The 17,643-nt window shown below is 37.6% G+C and overlaps 1 protein-coding gene across 1 annotated transcript in view; it reads right to left on the minus strand.

The window, feature by feature from the left end:
• Positions 1-17,420, minus strand: part of LOC122191961 (leucine zipper protein 2-like) — a gene marked incomplete at its 5' end in the record, with an annotated part of 52,857 nt that extends 35,437 nt beyond the window's left edge. The window contains 3 exons of the mRNA XM_042892378.1: positions 2,749-2,913; positions 5,926-6,000; positions 17,358-17,420. Of these exons, the coding sequence (XP_042748312.1) occupies positions 2,749-2,913; positions 5,926-6,000; positions 17,358-17,420 (303 nt within the window). The remainder of the gene's footprint in view (positions 1-2,748; positions 2,914-5,925; positions 6,001-17,357) is intronic.
• Positions 17,421-17,643: the final 223 nt, after the last annotated feature.

A 17,643-nucleotide genomic window follows, 5' to 3' on the forward strand; every position in this document is an offset into this window, starting at 1 on the left:
CAAGAACCCTCTGGCCACATACAACCAATACCTTATCCACTGAATTGTCCACTCTTCAAATACTGATTTCTCCAATGTAAAGATAAGGACGTGCTGCAGGACCACATCAAAAGCCTTACAGAAATCTAAGTAGATGACATCAGTTGTCCTTCCTTTTTCCACCAGCGCTGTCACTCCAACACAGAAGGTCACCAGATTGATCAGGCACAGTCTGCCCTTTGGGAAGCCATGCTGGTTGATCAGATCACCTCCATATCTCACATGTCCCTTAAGATTTCTAAATTTCTCACATCCAATCAACAATTTTGTTGGTTTTTTTTTTTTCTTATTTTTGCTTATTTTTTAGACTAATTTATTCACTTTCATGCATTGATTTTTGAAACTATGTATAATTATAATAATTATATTCCAATCTCCTAAAAGAATAAAGTACCTCCTTAGCAATTTATAGTGAACCTTCACAAGAATTTTGGTATATTTTCCCAATTAATCTTTCTGCGTTGTACTCTTAAATATGTTCTTTGACAAGCACTCTGATATTGTGATTGTCAACTATGAATATGAAAATACAACCTTCTTATTTTCACTGGTTTTATTAAGTATCCCAATCCCACAGATAAATGTGTATCAAAGCAATACAGATGCATACAGTAGATTTAAATGATTTGAACAATTTTAGAAGAACATTTTTAAATTGGGTGAGAACATCTTAGAAGACTTTTACCAGACAAATGATCATTTCTTTCCTGAAATTTTCACTGCTGCTTATCAAACACGACGAAACGCTTAAGTTTCTATTTTCAAGTAAGAAAAAATATTTAAAGTAGTCGAACACACTTATATTCATCTAAATACAAGACTGCTATACTGTAATGACTGTGCAAATGTAATAGAGAAAGAACAGTATATACCAGTAGTTAGATTGAGCTGGTTTGTAAGATCAAAAAAAATTGCCAAAAAGAAGATACACAAGAATGGCAGTCATTCTTTAAAAAAACAAAAAAATGAAAAACCTTTTATAATATGGCTCAGATGTAGAGAGTATAATTTAGGACTTCCTATAGTGACTTGACAGCCTATTTCACAGAAACAGATTTCAGTGGTTTTATAATCACAGATAATGCACAGACTTATAACAATGAGGTGTCAATATGGGGAAGAGCAGGACTGCAAATCGTTATTTTTGTTGACATTTTCATGGCATATGCCATGTGCATAGCAATGCGAGCAATTGCCTATTAAAGAGGCAGTATAACTTACTCTGTATCCCAAGAGTGCCTAAGAAGTCAGATTGTAGCAAGGAAATACTGCTAGAGTTAATAAACAGGTGCATTAAACACAAAATCTAATTGATTATGGCAGAAGACTGAAGACCATTTTGCCTTTCACACAAGCATTAAAAATTCAGTTCCCATCTCTAAATTGCATTCCTGTTTTGTGCTACAGGAATACTCATAAAACCAAGGAGATTTCAAAGTCCTTGAGCCCATATCAATCTCAAACACAGGCACAGTGATATGATAGGTCCCATCTTTCAGAGAACCAGTGTTCTCATGACAGAGGTGTGAACATTTGCAACCTGAAGAGGAGGGCAATGGGAAGAAAACAGATAATTCATGGCCAGGTTCACTAGGGAAAATGGGCTCCTGAAATCCCAGGGTAAAACTCAATTTGTATGTCACTCAGTTAAGAGTCCAGTCTCCTTCAGAACATAGAACTTGTAATCTTACTCTAAATGTGAGCTCATACTCTAATGGGCTGTTATTAATTAATACACTGAATTGTTTCCAGAGGTAATGGTTTTGGAAGTGGAGCTTTCTCAGTATTAAATAGTTAAGGAACCTACAATCGTTATGGTAAGAGTAGCAATACGAGATTCAATTTTATGATTGTATTCAAAGTTCTGAAATTATATGTCAGTTTTAATCACAGGTTTTTGGCTTCAATCTCTGTACTAATAGTGCATATCAACATCTGCTACATAAAAATTACAAATTGGCTGCGAGTTGGCCATTCCTTTTTATATTTCACGAAAGACTTTCAGAATTTAAGGAGGAGATGAAATTCTCTCCCCATCCTTTCACTGCTGTAAAATTTTCTTCCTTAGGCTTGGTCTAAGCATACTGAATCACTTGAACAGGTGAGCAAAATGCAACCCTGGATGCAAACCTGGTGGAAACTATCAGGATATCCATCACTCATTGTAAATTTTAACTGTAGGAAAAAAAAGCTTTAATCTATTGAATCATACTTTCTCCTAAGTTGCCATTCCTGTTTCCTAAATATATATTCCCATGCCCATTATAGCATCCCTTTTGGCAAATTCTGAATGTATGTTCCAACCTGCTTTAGACTTCTATACTGGCTTTTGTAGTGGGTTTCTTTGAGAAACATAACACTGAACTCACTGTTCAGTGTTGTATTACTACAAACACATTATCAGTGTCCAGCAGGTAAACCATCTTATTTATTTGCATTCTCATTTATTTTTAGGCGTTAATCCTCCCTTGTAGGTTTGTCAAGCAGACATGGTCGAGTTAGCAAGCCACAGAGAATTCTGTTTCTCAGCAAAATAAGAACCCATTTCCCAACTTTGTATGAGTTTAGTGACATCAGCAAGAGGCCGAGAATCTTCAAAAATCATTGTAATCTTGCAATTAATTTAAAACCCTGCTTAGTTCCAGTTTGATGCTGTTATGGGGCACACTCTCAGAGATGCCTGAAAATAAAGTGAGGGAGAAACCATACCTTGGTGCTTGTCACTGGAAATTGAAGTTTTGAGCCCTTTGTAGCTATAGATGTCAGCTTCTCTGCTGGTTTTGTAGGGACTCGATGGTTAGCAGGAGACTGATTGTGCAGAACGAAGGACAGGCAAAGCTTCACAGTCTCCTTCAGAGCTTTCAGCTGTGACTCCTGGGGAAAAGAAGAAATCATCAGTTCTCCGAGATGTGCTATTACGAACAGAATTACTTGCTTCATCTATCTGTATCAAAGCACACATTTACAGACAGCAGCTGTTTGTTGTTTTTTTTTTAAATTTTATTTAGTACTAGATTTTTTTTTTTTAATTTAGTGCAAGAATTAAGACAGATTTATGTAGTTTTTATATGAATAAGTTACTGTGCACTAGGTACTAAGAGGTCTTTGCCCTCTTCCCTTTCATCCCGGTGTTTTATCTACATCGATTATTGCTCATACATCTGTTACCATTAAAGGAACAAATACGTACCGAATGTTACTGAGTCCAGATTCTAGCTTCTCTCTAGCTAAATAGCAGAAAGAAGCAGATATTTGCAACTATTGCAAATAGACACAGACTCTGCATGGAAGTTTGTTCATAATACTCAGAATTATTAGTAATTTTCCACATTCTAAAAGTTGATTTTAATCCAACAGAAGGATGACTTCCCTCATGTACATACATGTGCATATCATGTTGTTGCACTGTGGAGCAGGTAAGCTGTAGTCCTTCCCACCTGTTAAGAGTATGATTGTACTTTAAACCAAGTTAAACCTTTTTATTGGTGAACGATGTTCTCATGATTGCATGATTGTGTTTGCAACATGATCTAGAGTACTGTTATTTTTCAAGTAGAAATATGGACAGATCTATTAACAAGTGCAGCAATCAATTACTAAAAGAAAAAATTGAAAGATGAGGACCTTGTTGTCAAGACAAACAATACAGCACTATGTTTAACTTGTAAGGAAAATCTGTCAGTTTTCAAAGATCACCATTTGAAAAGACTTTATCTGCAAAAACACGCAGCCAAATTTGGTGCATATCATGGAATGCTTTGTAAAGACAAAATAGACAAATTGAAAAATGCCTACCACGTCAACAAAATTAAAACTCAAATGGACACTGTTACAAATGTTGGTTATTTGGTAGCAAATCTGATTGCAAAAAACTCAAAACCATTTACTGATGGTGATTAAGTAATGTTTGGAAAGCGTGGCAGATATAACCCTGATTAAAAAAAATGGATTTTTCTAAAATCATTTTGTCTCACCAGATAAACTGAACAAAAGGGAAAATCTATGAAAATAAATTTGAAGAATAAAGCTGCAAATTCCAAATGTTGTGCTTTGGTAATAGATTAAAGTACATATGCTATAAATACAGTTCACCTTGCCATTTTCATCTGAGGTATTGATGATGGATATAATGTCACCACAGTAATGGCTGCTTTGGTGCCATGAAAATAAAGTACCTTATTTATATGGAGCAGTAAAAATTACATTAAACTGATTGTCTTTATCTCTTATCAACATTGGGTATAGCTATTCATATCACCTTGGTGATGGTAAAAAAAAAAAAAAAAAGGGAGACTTACAAAACTAATAGATAATGCAATTGCCACTGGCAACTCACATTTGATAAAATATCATTGCATCCAAGAAAATGTATGTGCGAAATCATTAAAAATGGATAATGCCATGCAAATCATCATCAAAATTGTGAATTGTATGAAGTCCAACTGATTGAATCATCCCCGGCACAAGTGTACAATTTAGGGAAACAATCAAAGATGTTGTTTGACAAAGTTCTCAACAACCTTGGATGTATCAGCTGTCTGTCTATCAAAAGTAGTATCAAGATACTATGCATGTCTTTTTTTTCCCCCTGAGTATACTCTTGATATATAACATAGTCTACCATCTACGCAAGCAATATTTTAAAACAAATAATAAAAAGAGAACCCTGATATCCTCCCAAAAGAAAAATTCATTTTTATGTCTACTTATAGTCACAGTTGGAGACTCAATCACTCAATTATTAATTTCCAAAACAGCTCATGATCTAAAAATATGTGCTGCTTTCTACATGGCTCCCATTCCTACTGCACGTGCAAGAACTGTCAAAGCAGTGAAGGCAAAGTCTTTACTGTGGTCATCTCCACGTATTTTTAGTTCATAGAGAAAAGCTCTCAGCCACGGCCAAAAAGATTTGTAGAAACTTAAATGATTGTATTAGACTGCATTTAAAATAAGTGTGGACACTGTGTCTCACAGACTTCTTTCACAACTCCACCTATATGAACTTTTTCTTTTCCTTCACTTACAGTGCTCCATTTCCATGTCACCTTCACAGCATGCAAACAATGATGCCACCCAAGGACTTTCTCAATGATAATTTGCCAGAAGATGATTCCACGCTTCTGGAAAGCCTACAGAATAATAACCTAGCCCTAAATTAAAATTCCATAATATTTACCAGGAAAGAAACATAGGGTCAGAGAAGTCAGCCTGGTGTGCTGCAAGTCCCCTTTTAACATGCAGACTGAGTTCCTTAACAGCTTTCTCATTAGAAGTTCCTGACGAGAGATGTTCTTTGCTTTCTCCTTCCCAACTCTCTGCATTGTAACAAATAGCTGCATTCAGAAGATATTTAGCACAAGCATTGTCCTTTTGTCATTGCCACAGACAGCAGCACATGGGCACTACTGAGTGCACATACATGCGAAGAGAGTATGCACTGAAGTTTTCAATTAATGTTTGGAACAGCTGAGCATACCAGCAAGAAACCACCTGCTATGTCACCAGAAACACACAGCTTTGGATAATGCTACCGTGATCATTGTTTATGTTGGTGGCATTTTGCAATGCGGGAGGCAAAATCCTCAGTCAGAAGGAGGGTTTCAGTTACTGCAATACTGACCAACAAGGAGAAATATTTTAGTGCACGAGTAATACTTTTTTAGGAGTCTTTCCAGGGTCTTTTCAGCTTGCTTTTTCTCCTCTTAAATAACCATGCAGATGCATTTCACACAGCACAATTACTCCCTCTGACATTGGAGGAAATAGTCCCAGCTATGTGCATTAATTACGCATCTCAAGTTCTGCAAGACTTCCACTTGTTTTTGTCTAATACCGAAATGTTCACAGTTGATAAACATGCTTACATCACGCTACACCTCTTACTTCATCAAGGGCGGCCTTTTCCAATTCGTCTTTTGCTACTGCTAGTTTCTGCTCTAGATCTGTTAGCTGTTGTGCCTGTGGGAATAAAGAGAAAGCTGATGTCATCTACATTGTATTTTTTTTCCCCATAATTTTTCATGCAGTGCCTGAGAGAGAGGAAGAGATTCTCTGTAAATGTCTGAATTGGGTCAGAAATACTTGTCAAAAAAAAAACAGACCTCATGGGATACTATTTTCCTTGCAGAAAAAATGTATTTTTATGTGGGAACTTAAATCTGCACCATTTTGTTAGTGTAAATTTACTCTTTAATTTCCATGTCAGTAGCACAGATAATTCCACAGTAGGAAGTATTTGTAATCATACCACGGTATTATTTTGAAAACATGAAATTACTTAAAGTTTTAATTATTTTGCTCACTTATCTCACTTCTGCTTGTAATCTGACACGTTAATTTTTTTAAACACTGAGATATAAACATCAACGTAACTAAGCATCAATAGAGAAACTAGGAAACATTCATACATATTTGTCCCTTATAAGACGCTACTCTATGCTGGTACACAAGGTGTTAACTCCCAGTTTATTTCTCCACATTCTTCCCTGGAGATGTAAAAGGAAAAGTCATGGGAATAGCAAGCTATGCAGCTGCACAGGGAGAAAGTGGGGAGTTGTGCATTTGAAGTCAGTGTCATGCACCCAAGCCCACATGTGGGAGGACTGCTGGCTTTTACACAGCTCTGTGCTCTTTGCCTGCAGGGTTCTTCGGGAGGAGATACCTCAAGAGATGTCATTGATCAGCATTAGGCATAGGCTGTAGTGGCTGATAAAATGACAAAAGTCTGTCAGTATTTCCCTGATCGTGATTACACCTCTATCTGTGGATTAATCAGAGCAGTCACGCTTTCATTAGTCAAAAACCTGTACCATGAGACAATATTGCCTCAAAGCAGAAGTCATTTGCTCAGATGAAGGGAAGTCCCTTGTGAATGCATTTCATAATTCCCACTGTATCCCACTTGTTAGAGCTGATACTAGTCACGGTCTCACACACAACAGAGAATGGACCTCTGGCGTGGCTCATCAGCGTGCAGCAGAGCAGCCAATACTGAGGGTTTTTTTTAAATCTCATTTTCTGCAGTCTAAATGGAGTAACCACACTGGCTGTTAAGGGGGAAAAAAAAGTAATTTTTGTGTAAGAATTTCCCTATACTTCAGCAACATTTATGCTTGCTACTAAATATAGTACATAACCCTGCCAATAAGCTCATTTCTTTGTTTGAAAGACTGAAAATAATATTTGGCTTTTACACAGAGACAGTTCAATACCAGGACTGGGCGAAGTAATTTCTCACATCAATAACACTGTAATTATTGCTACACATTAAAATATTTTTTTCCCACTACAGTTATACAGATTAATACACTTTCAGTGAATGAGAAACAACATTTGAAAACCAGTATATATAACTAGATAAATTTCATTGCCATTAAGAATGAAATTATACAAAATAGCATTGCTATGATAGACGAGAGGCCAGTATGGCAGCTCTTATGGTGCATATTTCTAAAGGCTTAGGATTATACAGAGGATGATGGATCGTCGCTTAGTGTGAGCCGAACAGCTGCTCCATTCATCACCATCTGTGGAACACCAGAACTGAAGATGCAAATTTCTATCTGCTGTTCTTAGGCACATGAATTACTGAGGTAGCTGAAAAGCTGAGTAGCTGATATCTAGCAAGTAACCAGAGCTACAGGCATCAGCTGCTGCCTTCACACCAGGGCAATGTCTGCAGAAACATCATTCACCGTTCTCAGTGGAAATACAGTCACATTAAGTTTGAGGACAAGTAGTTGATTTCATTTCTAGGTGCCTCCCGGTAAAAAGAATGAAGTAATGTTACACAGAATAACAACACTGCTCACATCAAGCAAACATTTTCTGTTTCTGGCAAGAAGGGTTTTCTTCCAGAGGACAGGCTAGTATGTGTTAGTAAAGTCTTCCTGTGGGCGTCATTTATGAAATCTTATCCTTATTTTTGGACACACCATAGTATGCAATGGATTGACTTTATCTGCATCTTTCATGTATATTTATTTCATTTCACAGATTACTGAACCAAAAGGCCACTGGCTAAGCAGAAATCAAACAATAATAAAATTCTGACATTAAAAATGTTTCTGTTCTGGAAGGATGAACTGCTCACTTAACAATAGTGATGACTATTTAAACTTATTCCTCAAACAGTAGAATGATCAATTTTTTTTTCCCCCAAATCTTTCTATCCACAAAGCCTGAATTTTTATGTCAATAGTTACGCTGCTGTTTTAATTAAAAACATTTTTTAAGGAGCCTGTTCAATTTATGTAGCTTAGGTAGCTTATGAAGTACAAGTGCAGAATGCCAGAAGGACCACATAAGGCCACTTTTCAGAAGGAGGAAAAGACCTTTGCAAATTTTGGTCTGGGAAAACTTCAAAATATCTTTTCTTATAGAATCCAGACTTACTGACAAAACTGAGATAAATCAATTCCTCATCCCCTGAAAGAATGCGCTGAGCAATTTCTGTCTGTGAAGTGCACTTTTCCAGATCAAAGGATGTACTTACCTATACTCATCATGAATTACATTACACACAATGCCCATATTTAAATTATTCCAGGCATAGTAAGTATCACGCAAAAAAAAGGAAAAAAAGGAATAAGAGGGGAGGAAGGGAGGACAAGAGGGGGAAAAAAAGAATTAAGGGGGAAAATAAAAAACAAATCCAGAAGGACAAGTATGCTTTTCAAGTAGAGAGAAATCCAAAGTGATTTAAAATTTATTTCAAGCGATTAATAGAGACCAGAGTGAATTTTCAATTAAAGCATCATTTATATACATATATGTGCAGGCAATGTCTGCATGTCTTCATTCTGATAATTTTGAACGGTCAAGAATTTACAGTTATCACATTTATACAACATAGATTGCTGAATTATTGAAATCCCATCAGCTTTGTAAGATACATCAGTGACATCGGAAAAAAAGATTAAAACCCTTCATTAATGGCCTTTCAAATGGCTTTGGAGAAGTCCTAGGTTTTATTCGAATAAGGAGATCTTTTCTAACATCTTTCTTGGGATGAACATATCCAGAAAAACTTAGGGTCAAGTTTCAGATGATGTGAGAGACAGGAAAACAGGACAGCACACTTACAAATAGAAAAATAGATATATTTTTTTTAGTGTTTATTAGTGTTTATTGCATTCTCCTTATTTGTAGCTTTTTCTTCAAGAGAATATACATTTGGATTTTAATTGGCAGTTCATTATAAATCTCTTCAACCTTTTTTTTTCATACCAAGAATTCCTGCTTATTGAAGACAAAATAATCTCTGCTTAATAAGAAAACATGATTAACTAATTGATATTTAGCAACACATGAAATAGATGGCATATCTTGAACTCCATTTTATTTTACAATAGGCTTCAAATAACTGCTTCAAAATTATTTAGTGTATAAATTTTCATTTTATAATTTACATTGTCTGAATAGGAAAACTTTTTAATTGGAAACCAGTTAACCAGAAAATGGAACAACTGCTTAATCGAATACGTTATCCAGTACGCAGAAATGGCTGTGCTTACTCTGAATTTCTGTAAGCACTATTTGTACCTTAGAAATATACAGATTTGTGCTTCTGAGTTGTACAGGTTATTGCACTACAGTGCTGCAGAAGCTAAATGTAACTGAGAATAACCCCTCTTGGCAGCTATTCCATTTAATTACACGTGTGCCTAAAGCCATATATTGTGCATGTCCAACCTTTTTGCTTGTCTGGGCCACATTTAGTGAATAGAAATTGTCTTGGGTACAGAGGTTGCTCCATAAGTAATGCCTCCTATTTTTTTTTTTCCCTTCAACAGCTACAAAGAGCACAATAACACTGTTCGATAGAGCAAATCTCAGCTACAAAACACTATTTTTCAACATAGTTAGCACCATTAACTATGCATTTTTACCTGCAATGAACAAGAGCCTGCACATGCTCATTGGAACCTGCAGCAGCAGTGGTGACCCACTGTCACCAGTGCTGAAGTGTACCACACACTGCCTCACTATGCTCAAATCCAAGGAGTGGTTTCAAACTTAAAGAGGGAAGATTTAGGTTGGATAAAAGGAAAAAGACTTTTACAGTGAGGCGGTTGAGGCATTAGAACAGATTGCCCAGAGGTGATGGAAGCCCTGGCCTTCGAGATATTCAAGGTAAGGCTGGAGGGAGCCTTGAGCACTGGACTGAGCTACAGTTGTCCTAGTTCATAGCAAAAGAGTTGGGCAAGATGATCTTTAAAGCCAACCAAATATAAGGATTCCATGATACGATTTTCAAATTCATTTATCAAAACAGAAAGCATTCCTATATGATCTTTGCAAATAATTGATCAGCTGAGAAATAAAGTTTTATGTTCAGTAGTGGGTAACGTCCCTCTACATATCTAAAAGTATATTAAAGCACTGACTTCACGAAGAAAAAAATCCTTATGTGAATAATCAACAAATACTTTTTGATAAAAGTATAATAAGCTTTGCCACTTCAAAAAAGAAGATAGCTAGCAACTTCAAAGACTAAGCTGTGGCAAGCAGCAAGAACAACAGGGACCCTAAACTACACAGACTAAATCCATTACTTAATTCAAACGTGAATTAGTCCAATTGCTCTGGAGTAGAACTACCTCAAGGAAGACCCCATCATCTCTTCATCTTCCAAATCTCCCTCTACATGATAACCCATAAAACCCTTCACAGTCCAACCATCCATTTAAAGATCAGCCATCCATTTAAAGATGCAGGCTGCAACTTCATTGGCAAAGTAAAAAAACAAAAACAGAACAGAACAATGTAGTGACAAAGTGTGTACTCAACCCTACTATTCCCAAATAGCAAAAAATTGAATTCTGTTACAGTATCCCATTCTAGAAGTCAACAGATAAAATAGATGAGTTTTCATGTAAGAACAGCTCCAAATACAAATAAAATCTGCAATACACTTCCTCAGCCATCAATACAGCTGCTTTGAAGAATACACTTACAATTTCCTTCCTGTCATTACAATGACTTTTCACAAACAAGGATAGTTCTTGAATAAAATTACACCTATTTTCTAGCAAATTGTGAAAGTAACAATTATAAATTATCGTGCTTCAAGAAGAAAAATCAGCTCTTCCCAGCAACATGATCCTGGCTGTCATACATCACTAGGCACAGTGACTTCAGTGGAAGAGCATTAAATACTGATTAAGCTATTAAGCATCTAACTTCACTGACTGATTAATTAGCTTGTATTGAAAATGCTTCAGAAAAGGAATGACATCAATCTTACTATCTGACTCTTCATAAAACAATGTATACAAATGGAATTACAGCATGGAATGCAAACCACTCTGTAAGTTCCAGGCCTGCAGAGTACCTCAACACCTACAATCACAAAATCACTTGGTCTATTACACAAAAAATCTTTAGTAATAAAAGCACAAAGACAATTATTCCTGGGCTACAGATGAAGAAGAACGATTTGCAATACCTGTCGTCATGATGCATTCTCCTTCTAACTCAGAGGCATTCACTACAACAGCACAAATCATAGCTCAAAATAATTACTCAAAATCCTACTACTAGGGTCATCTCTCAAGGTCTGGTGCCAAATCTACAGGATATCTTTGACACTCTGTGATTAAAGCCTTTCTCTCCACTGCCAGTTCAGGGCATTGTAAGTGGGCACAGATCAAAGGAAATGTGTTCAGATGAGAATAATTCCCCACATTAATTGTATGCAAATTAGTACTGGGAAGAACATGGAAAAAAAAACCCCACAACCATAAAACCCAATCCCTACATATATTATTTTAAAAAATAGGAACTCTGGGAGGGGTGCAGGGTGAGAATTGCAGAATATGGCTATAAAGGGAAGGGAAAATAAAACTACTTTCTAAGTCTATGTAAAATGATATGGTAGCTAGTTGATTTCCATTTCAGTAAGGTAGATTCAAACGAGATACCAGAAAGCACTTCTTACTTTTCAGGCTAATCACAGAATCACAGAATCACCCGGGTTGGAAGGGACCCCAAGGATCATGTAGTTCCAACCCCCCTGCCTAGCAGGGCCACCAAACATACACATTCAGATCAGGTTGCCCAGGACCCCGTCCAACCTGGCCTTAAACACGTCCAAGGACGGGGCATCCACAACCTCCCTGGGCAGCCCGTTCCAGGGCCTAACCACTCTCCTAGTAAAGAACTTCCCCCTAACATCCAACCTAAATCTTCCCTCCTTCAACTTAAAACCATTTCCCCTAGTCCTGCTGTTATCAGCCCTTTTGAAGAGTTTACTCCCCTCCTGGGTGTAGGTTCCCTTCAGGTATTGATAGGCTGCAATGAGGTCACCCCGCAGCCTTCTCTTCTCCAGGCTGAACAAGCCCAACTCCCTCAGCCTGTCCTCATAGGGGAGGTGCTCCAGCCCCCTGATCATCTTAGTCGCCCTCCTCTGGACCCTTTCCAAAATCTCAATGTCTTTCTTGTACTGAGGGCTCCACATCTGGACACAGTACTCCAGATGGGGCCTCACAAGAGCCGAGTAGAGAGGGACAATCACCTCCCTGTCCCTGCTGGCCACCCCTCTCCTGATGGAGCCCAGGATCCCATTTGCCTTTCGAGCTGCCAGAGCGCACTGCTGGCTCATGTTCAGTCTCTCGTCCATCAGGACCCCCAGGTCGTTCTCTGCCGAGCTGCTCTCCAGGCCCACTCCTCCCAGCCTGTACAGGTGCCTGGGGTTCTTCCGGCCCAAATGCAAAACCTTGCACTTTGCCGTGTTGAACCTCATTAGGTTCACCCGAGCCCAGCCCTCCAGCCTGTCGAGGTCCCTCTGAATGGCATCCCTTCCTTCCACCGTATCAACCGCACCACTCAGCTTGGTGTCGTCAGCAAACTTGCTGAGGGTGCACTCAATTCCCTCATCGATGTCGATCTAATGGACGAAAGCAGTGGAAATACGTAGGTTGAACTGCTGCAGGCTTCTTAAAACAAACTGGATAAACATTATGAAGAAATAACAAGCACATAATCAAACCTTCTCCAGCGTAAGAAAATAAGGAATGTCCTCTGTGTTTTCCATACCTTCCTGAGAAAACAGTTTTTAACAGAACTCAGTTGCTGATGGAATCACCGCATATATTTAAAAATGTACCTCACAATCTCAGTAATTAAAAAAAATCTTGCTTATTTGTGTATTTAATAGGAAAAATCAATAAGAATATTTTCAGATGTATTCTTCTACTACAGTGGACTCCAGCTATGTCAATGATACTTTTAAAAGGCATTTTCTTTTGCTACCTTGTCCTTCAGCCTGTAACTTCTGGCAAAGTCAAAGCAAATCTGTTGGAGAATATTTCCATATCTGAAGTCTTTGATAGTCATTCTCCCAGAAAATGTTTAAAAATGCTATATGTTAGATGCTTAATAACCTGAATGCTTCTTCCAGATCCTACTCAATTACTTGATGCAATGAAGCCAATCTGCAGGTTATAGAACTTAGCCCTAATAAAGTCAACAGTTAAAAATCTCACTCAAAAAAAGCAAACCAAAACAAAGAGTTGAATGTTTCTTATTACACTATGTTTATAGCAGCTATTTGTTTCACTTCTCCTAAGCAGCATTGTTAAATTTCCCCAGGGAGGTTGCAGGAGATTCGGATGCTAAGGAAATGCACTGGATGAACAAACACACAGCAGGCCATTGACTGAAAGTGAGAAGAGCTATCATACCCTCTCAGAAAATTAGCCATGACATGTCCATTTGAAACTGTCCTCAGTCTCCTCTTATCATCTTTTAACACTGAGATACAGAAATTGTGTTCAGTGTAACAGGGTAGTGGGAAAATATCATCAGAAATGAAATAATTGTTTTTGTGCTATATAAATCTAGGTGTAAAGTTTAAAGAAAGCAACTTTTTTTTTTCTTTTCCCCCAAAAGGCTTTATAAAAAGAAATACAGGCATTTAGACATGTTGAACATAATGAAGAGTATTTTACAGTGTGTTAAAATGATCTCATTTTTCAACATGACTCCACTTGATAGTTGATAACATTAATAACAGGAGATGTAAATCATGGGAAAAGTGAATGCATATTATGAAATGGATGAATTTCAGCCAGGCTTGACTATCTACAAAAACAGGCAGCAGAACTGTACTGGAAAACCAAACACTCCTACATCTTTGTACACACGCAGGCACACAGAGCACTTATGAAAAAGTTTCCTGCCAATGGTTTATGGGCTGGTTCAGCCCAGTTCTGGGACTAAGATATCCAAAAGGGAAAAAAATGAAAAAGGGGAAAAGGGTAGAGAGAGATGAGCCTAAAGACAAAACCAGTGGCAACGATCTGAGAAGAAACAAATTTACTAAGCAGGATATCGGAATGCAAGATAACACACTATAATACAATATAATACAACATAATTAGAACTGAAGCTAATACATCATATTAAATGAGAGCATCTGAAAGCCAAAGGCCTTACTCTAATGCTGAGGTGAGACAAGCATCCAGGGCCAGCAGAAAAGAAACTGGAAAATAGTTTTGACTATAAGTAGCAGACTTCAGTTAACTCTTTTACACACATCCTTTGTCCGTATAATGTCAGTTCAGCTGTTTCTTAGGAATTTCTTGTAAGAAGTGCTAGAAATAAAGAAGTACTATTTTTAACCTGCCTTCACTTTCTTATACAGATCTCTGAAGCATAAGAAGAGTGAACATGGGCCAAATATGAGGAACTGGCGTTTTATTTACTACTGCTTGTTAAGTTACTGTCACAAAATGTTAAAGCTAGACATAATTCACTGAGTATTACAGGAGACACCTTCCGTCATATAAACATAGAATGGCTTAGGTTAGAAGGGACGCCAGGATCATGTCCCAACTCCTCTAACACAGGCAGGGCCACCAGCCTTCAGATCTGATGCTAGACCAGGTTGCCCAGGGCCCCATCCAACCTGGTCTTGAACACAACCAGGGGCAGAGCATCCTCAGTCTCTCTGGGTAGCCTGTTTCAGAACCTCACCAATCTGTAAAGAACTTTCCCCTGACATCCAATCTAAACTTTCCCTCCTTGAGCTTAAAACCATTTCCCCTTGTCCTATCACTATCCACCCTTGTAAAAAAGTTGATTCTCCTCCTGTTTCCAATCCCCTTTTAAGTTCTGGAAGGCTGCAATGAGGTGTACTCCCAGCCTTCTCTTCTCTTGGCTGAACAAAGCCAGCTCCCTCACCCTGTCTTTACAGGGGAGGTGCTCCAAACCTCTGATCATCTCCCCACTGCCTTCCCCCACCCTTCCTCTTTCTTTCCCACTCATTCCCCAAAGCTCTAATTAGTACTCTAACTGACAATGTAAAGCTCATTAAGAACCTGTTTCTCAGTGTTGATTACAAAAAGCAAAAAAGCACAATCAATAAAACTCTCTCTTTGTAAACATCTTCACAATTAATTCTACCAGAGTAAGCATCAGTTCCATAAGTACAGACTGCAGAGCTCCTTCATATCCTCTAGAGATCATATGGACCCAAGTATGCATCCTTCCAATGAGCAGCAATCAGAAGCTTGTAACGTTCAGAGTTACACAGAGAATACAATTCCCCAAATTATCTTTCCCCAGCAAAGCAGGAAGAAAGCATAAGATGTAATGGAATAGAATCCCAGTGGGAGGGAGAAAGAGTAGAAGTCCTCTGACCTAACAGGAACTAGGAATCAGGAAATCATTTTCATGCTATCCACAGACAGAAGGCTATCCATCCACTGCTATGATCACAAAACATTAGAGCATCACAACACAGCCTCAGATTGCAATGATAGCATGGAATCTGTCCACCTGGTATCAAAGCAACAAGATACAAAATGAAAAAGCATCTGCTCTTGTTCTAATTTTGTAGCCCCTCTCAGATCAGGCTGATTTTTGAAAAGCTTTCCGCTCTTCTCTTACCACACAGCTTCAACTCCACTCAGTGTGTCTTCAGAACTGAAATAAATACAAATTAACAAATGCATTCTTCTCTTTCCCACATCTTCCTGAGCTACTTAGAATGGTAACACAAGGGCTTCTTTGTTCTATTTTCTTTCTAAATGAAATTTTCTTTTGTCAGGAAAATGGCTAACCAAGATATCACTGGCTGCAAACAAAGGATTTATCAAATGAGGAAATCAGCTATCTATCACAGAGAGAACCGAAGAGTGGAGAGATGTTTCAGGTATTTTGCATACAAACTTCTCAGGAGACAGGACTACAGAATCATTTTCACAATTCATTAACATTGTTCATCTAACGTTCTCAAGGAGCTTTTAAATAAATCAGTTCATAGTCTCCCCAGAGGGCAAGTAAACATTTTCCCTATTTTACAAGTCAGAGCCCCGAGAGCAGAATTCACCATGACTAACCTGGGACACATTTTGTATCTGGTATCTCTAGTATTCCTTCCTATGCTTTCCAGAAGAAATTTGGTGCTGAGTTTAATTACTTTGTAAGTAACTCTAGCTCTAGGCCCTTTGAAAATGACTACTTATCTCCATCTTTCATGCAAGGAATAAAAGCACTACTCAATTAGCAGCCACCACTCACATGACCTCAATTTTTATTGGGCATAACTTCTCCTTCCTTGTGGTAACATGGACTTGATATCCTCCAGAGAAAAGTTTGTGCACTCTGCCCCTCCAATTATCTTTCTTTTTTTTTTTTTAAACGAGCTATATAGACTGACTATTTATTTGGTTTGTATATCCAACAGGCATTTCTTCTATTTTCTTTATTTCCTAGAATCATCAGTTCTTGTAAAGGTATCTCAGAACATCATTGGAATTTCACTCCAGAGACCTAAGCTTATCACAAACTTCAAACTTCATTCTAAATGCTGATCATAAATTTACTTTGCCATGGATGTCAAAAGAATATCCACCTGTACTCTGCTGTTCAGTAAGAAAGGTGAAAAATACATAGAGTGGAGTAGGGCAACAGATTTTAGTCACCAGCAAGGAGCTAGAACATTTCGTTCTCTGAGCATGCATATAGACGCTCATAGAGTATTTTCCATTCATCTTGCCTAGTCAGAAAGATATCAAATACTATTTTAGCCTTTGAAGCTTCTCTTCTTTGCCCTATATTATATTGCTTAATATAATAAAAAGTACTGCCCCAGTTAGAGTGGTCTGCAAAAAAATAAATCTACAAAAATCCATAGTATTTCTGAAATTACATTATGGCATTAAATTTGTCTTTGGTCTTTTGAGTTTTTTTTCAGTATAGACAGAATTAAACGATTCCTTAAAACTAATGAAGGCAGTTATCATTCTCTCAGATTAATTTAACTTAATAGCAAATCTAATATCTAAACTGTGTTGAAATAAACTCACCTTAAAAATCAAATCTTTTTTCCCATAACGAAGTTCTTTCAGCTGGGCTTGGATCTTTTTTGACTGAAATAGCGAGGAGAATAGAATCAGTGTTTTTATATCTTTGCTTTTATATATTTGCTTTTAAAACCAGAATAAAAATAGCAATCTCTGACAGCATGAAAGCAGAACTGGAAGCATCACCTTCAAAACAACCTTCAGTGCAGATTAAAATGGTTTAACCATAGAATCATAGAAGTTGCAAAGACCACTAAGATCATCTGGTCCAACCATCAGCCCATCATCA

The sequence above is a fragment of the Lagopus leucura genome, unplaced genomic scaffold (assembly GCF_019238085.1).
Source record: "Lagopus leucura isolate 7727_CA_CO unplaced genomic scaffold, USGS_WTPT01 154-0_obj-0_obj, whole genome shotgun sequence".
NCBI lineage: Eukaryota > Metazoa > Chordata > Aves > Galliformes > Phasianidae > Lagopus > Lagopus leucura.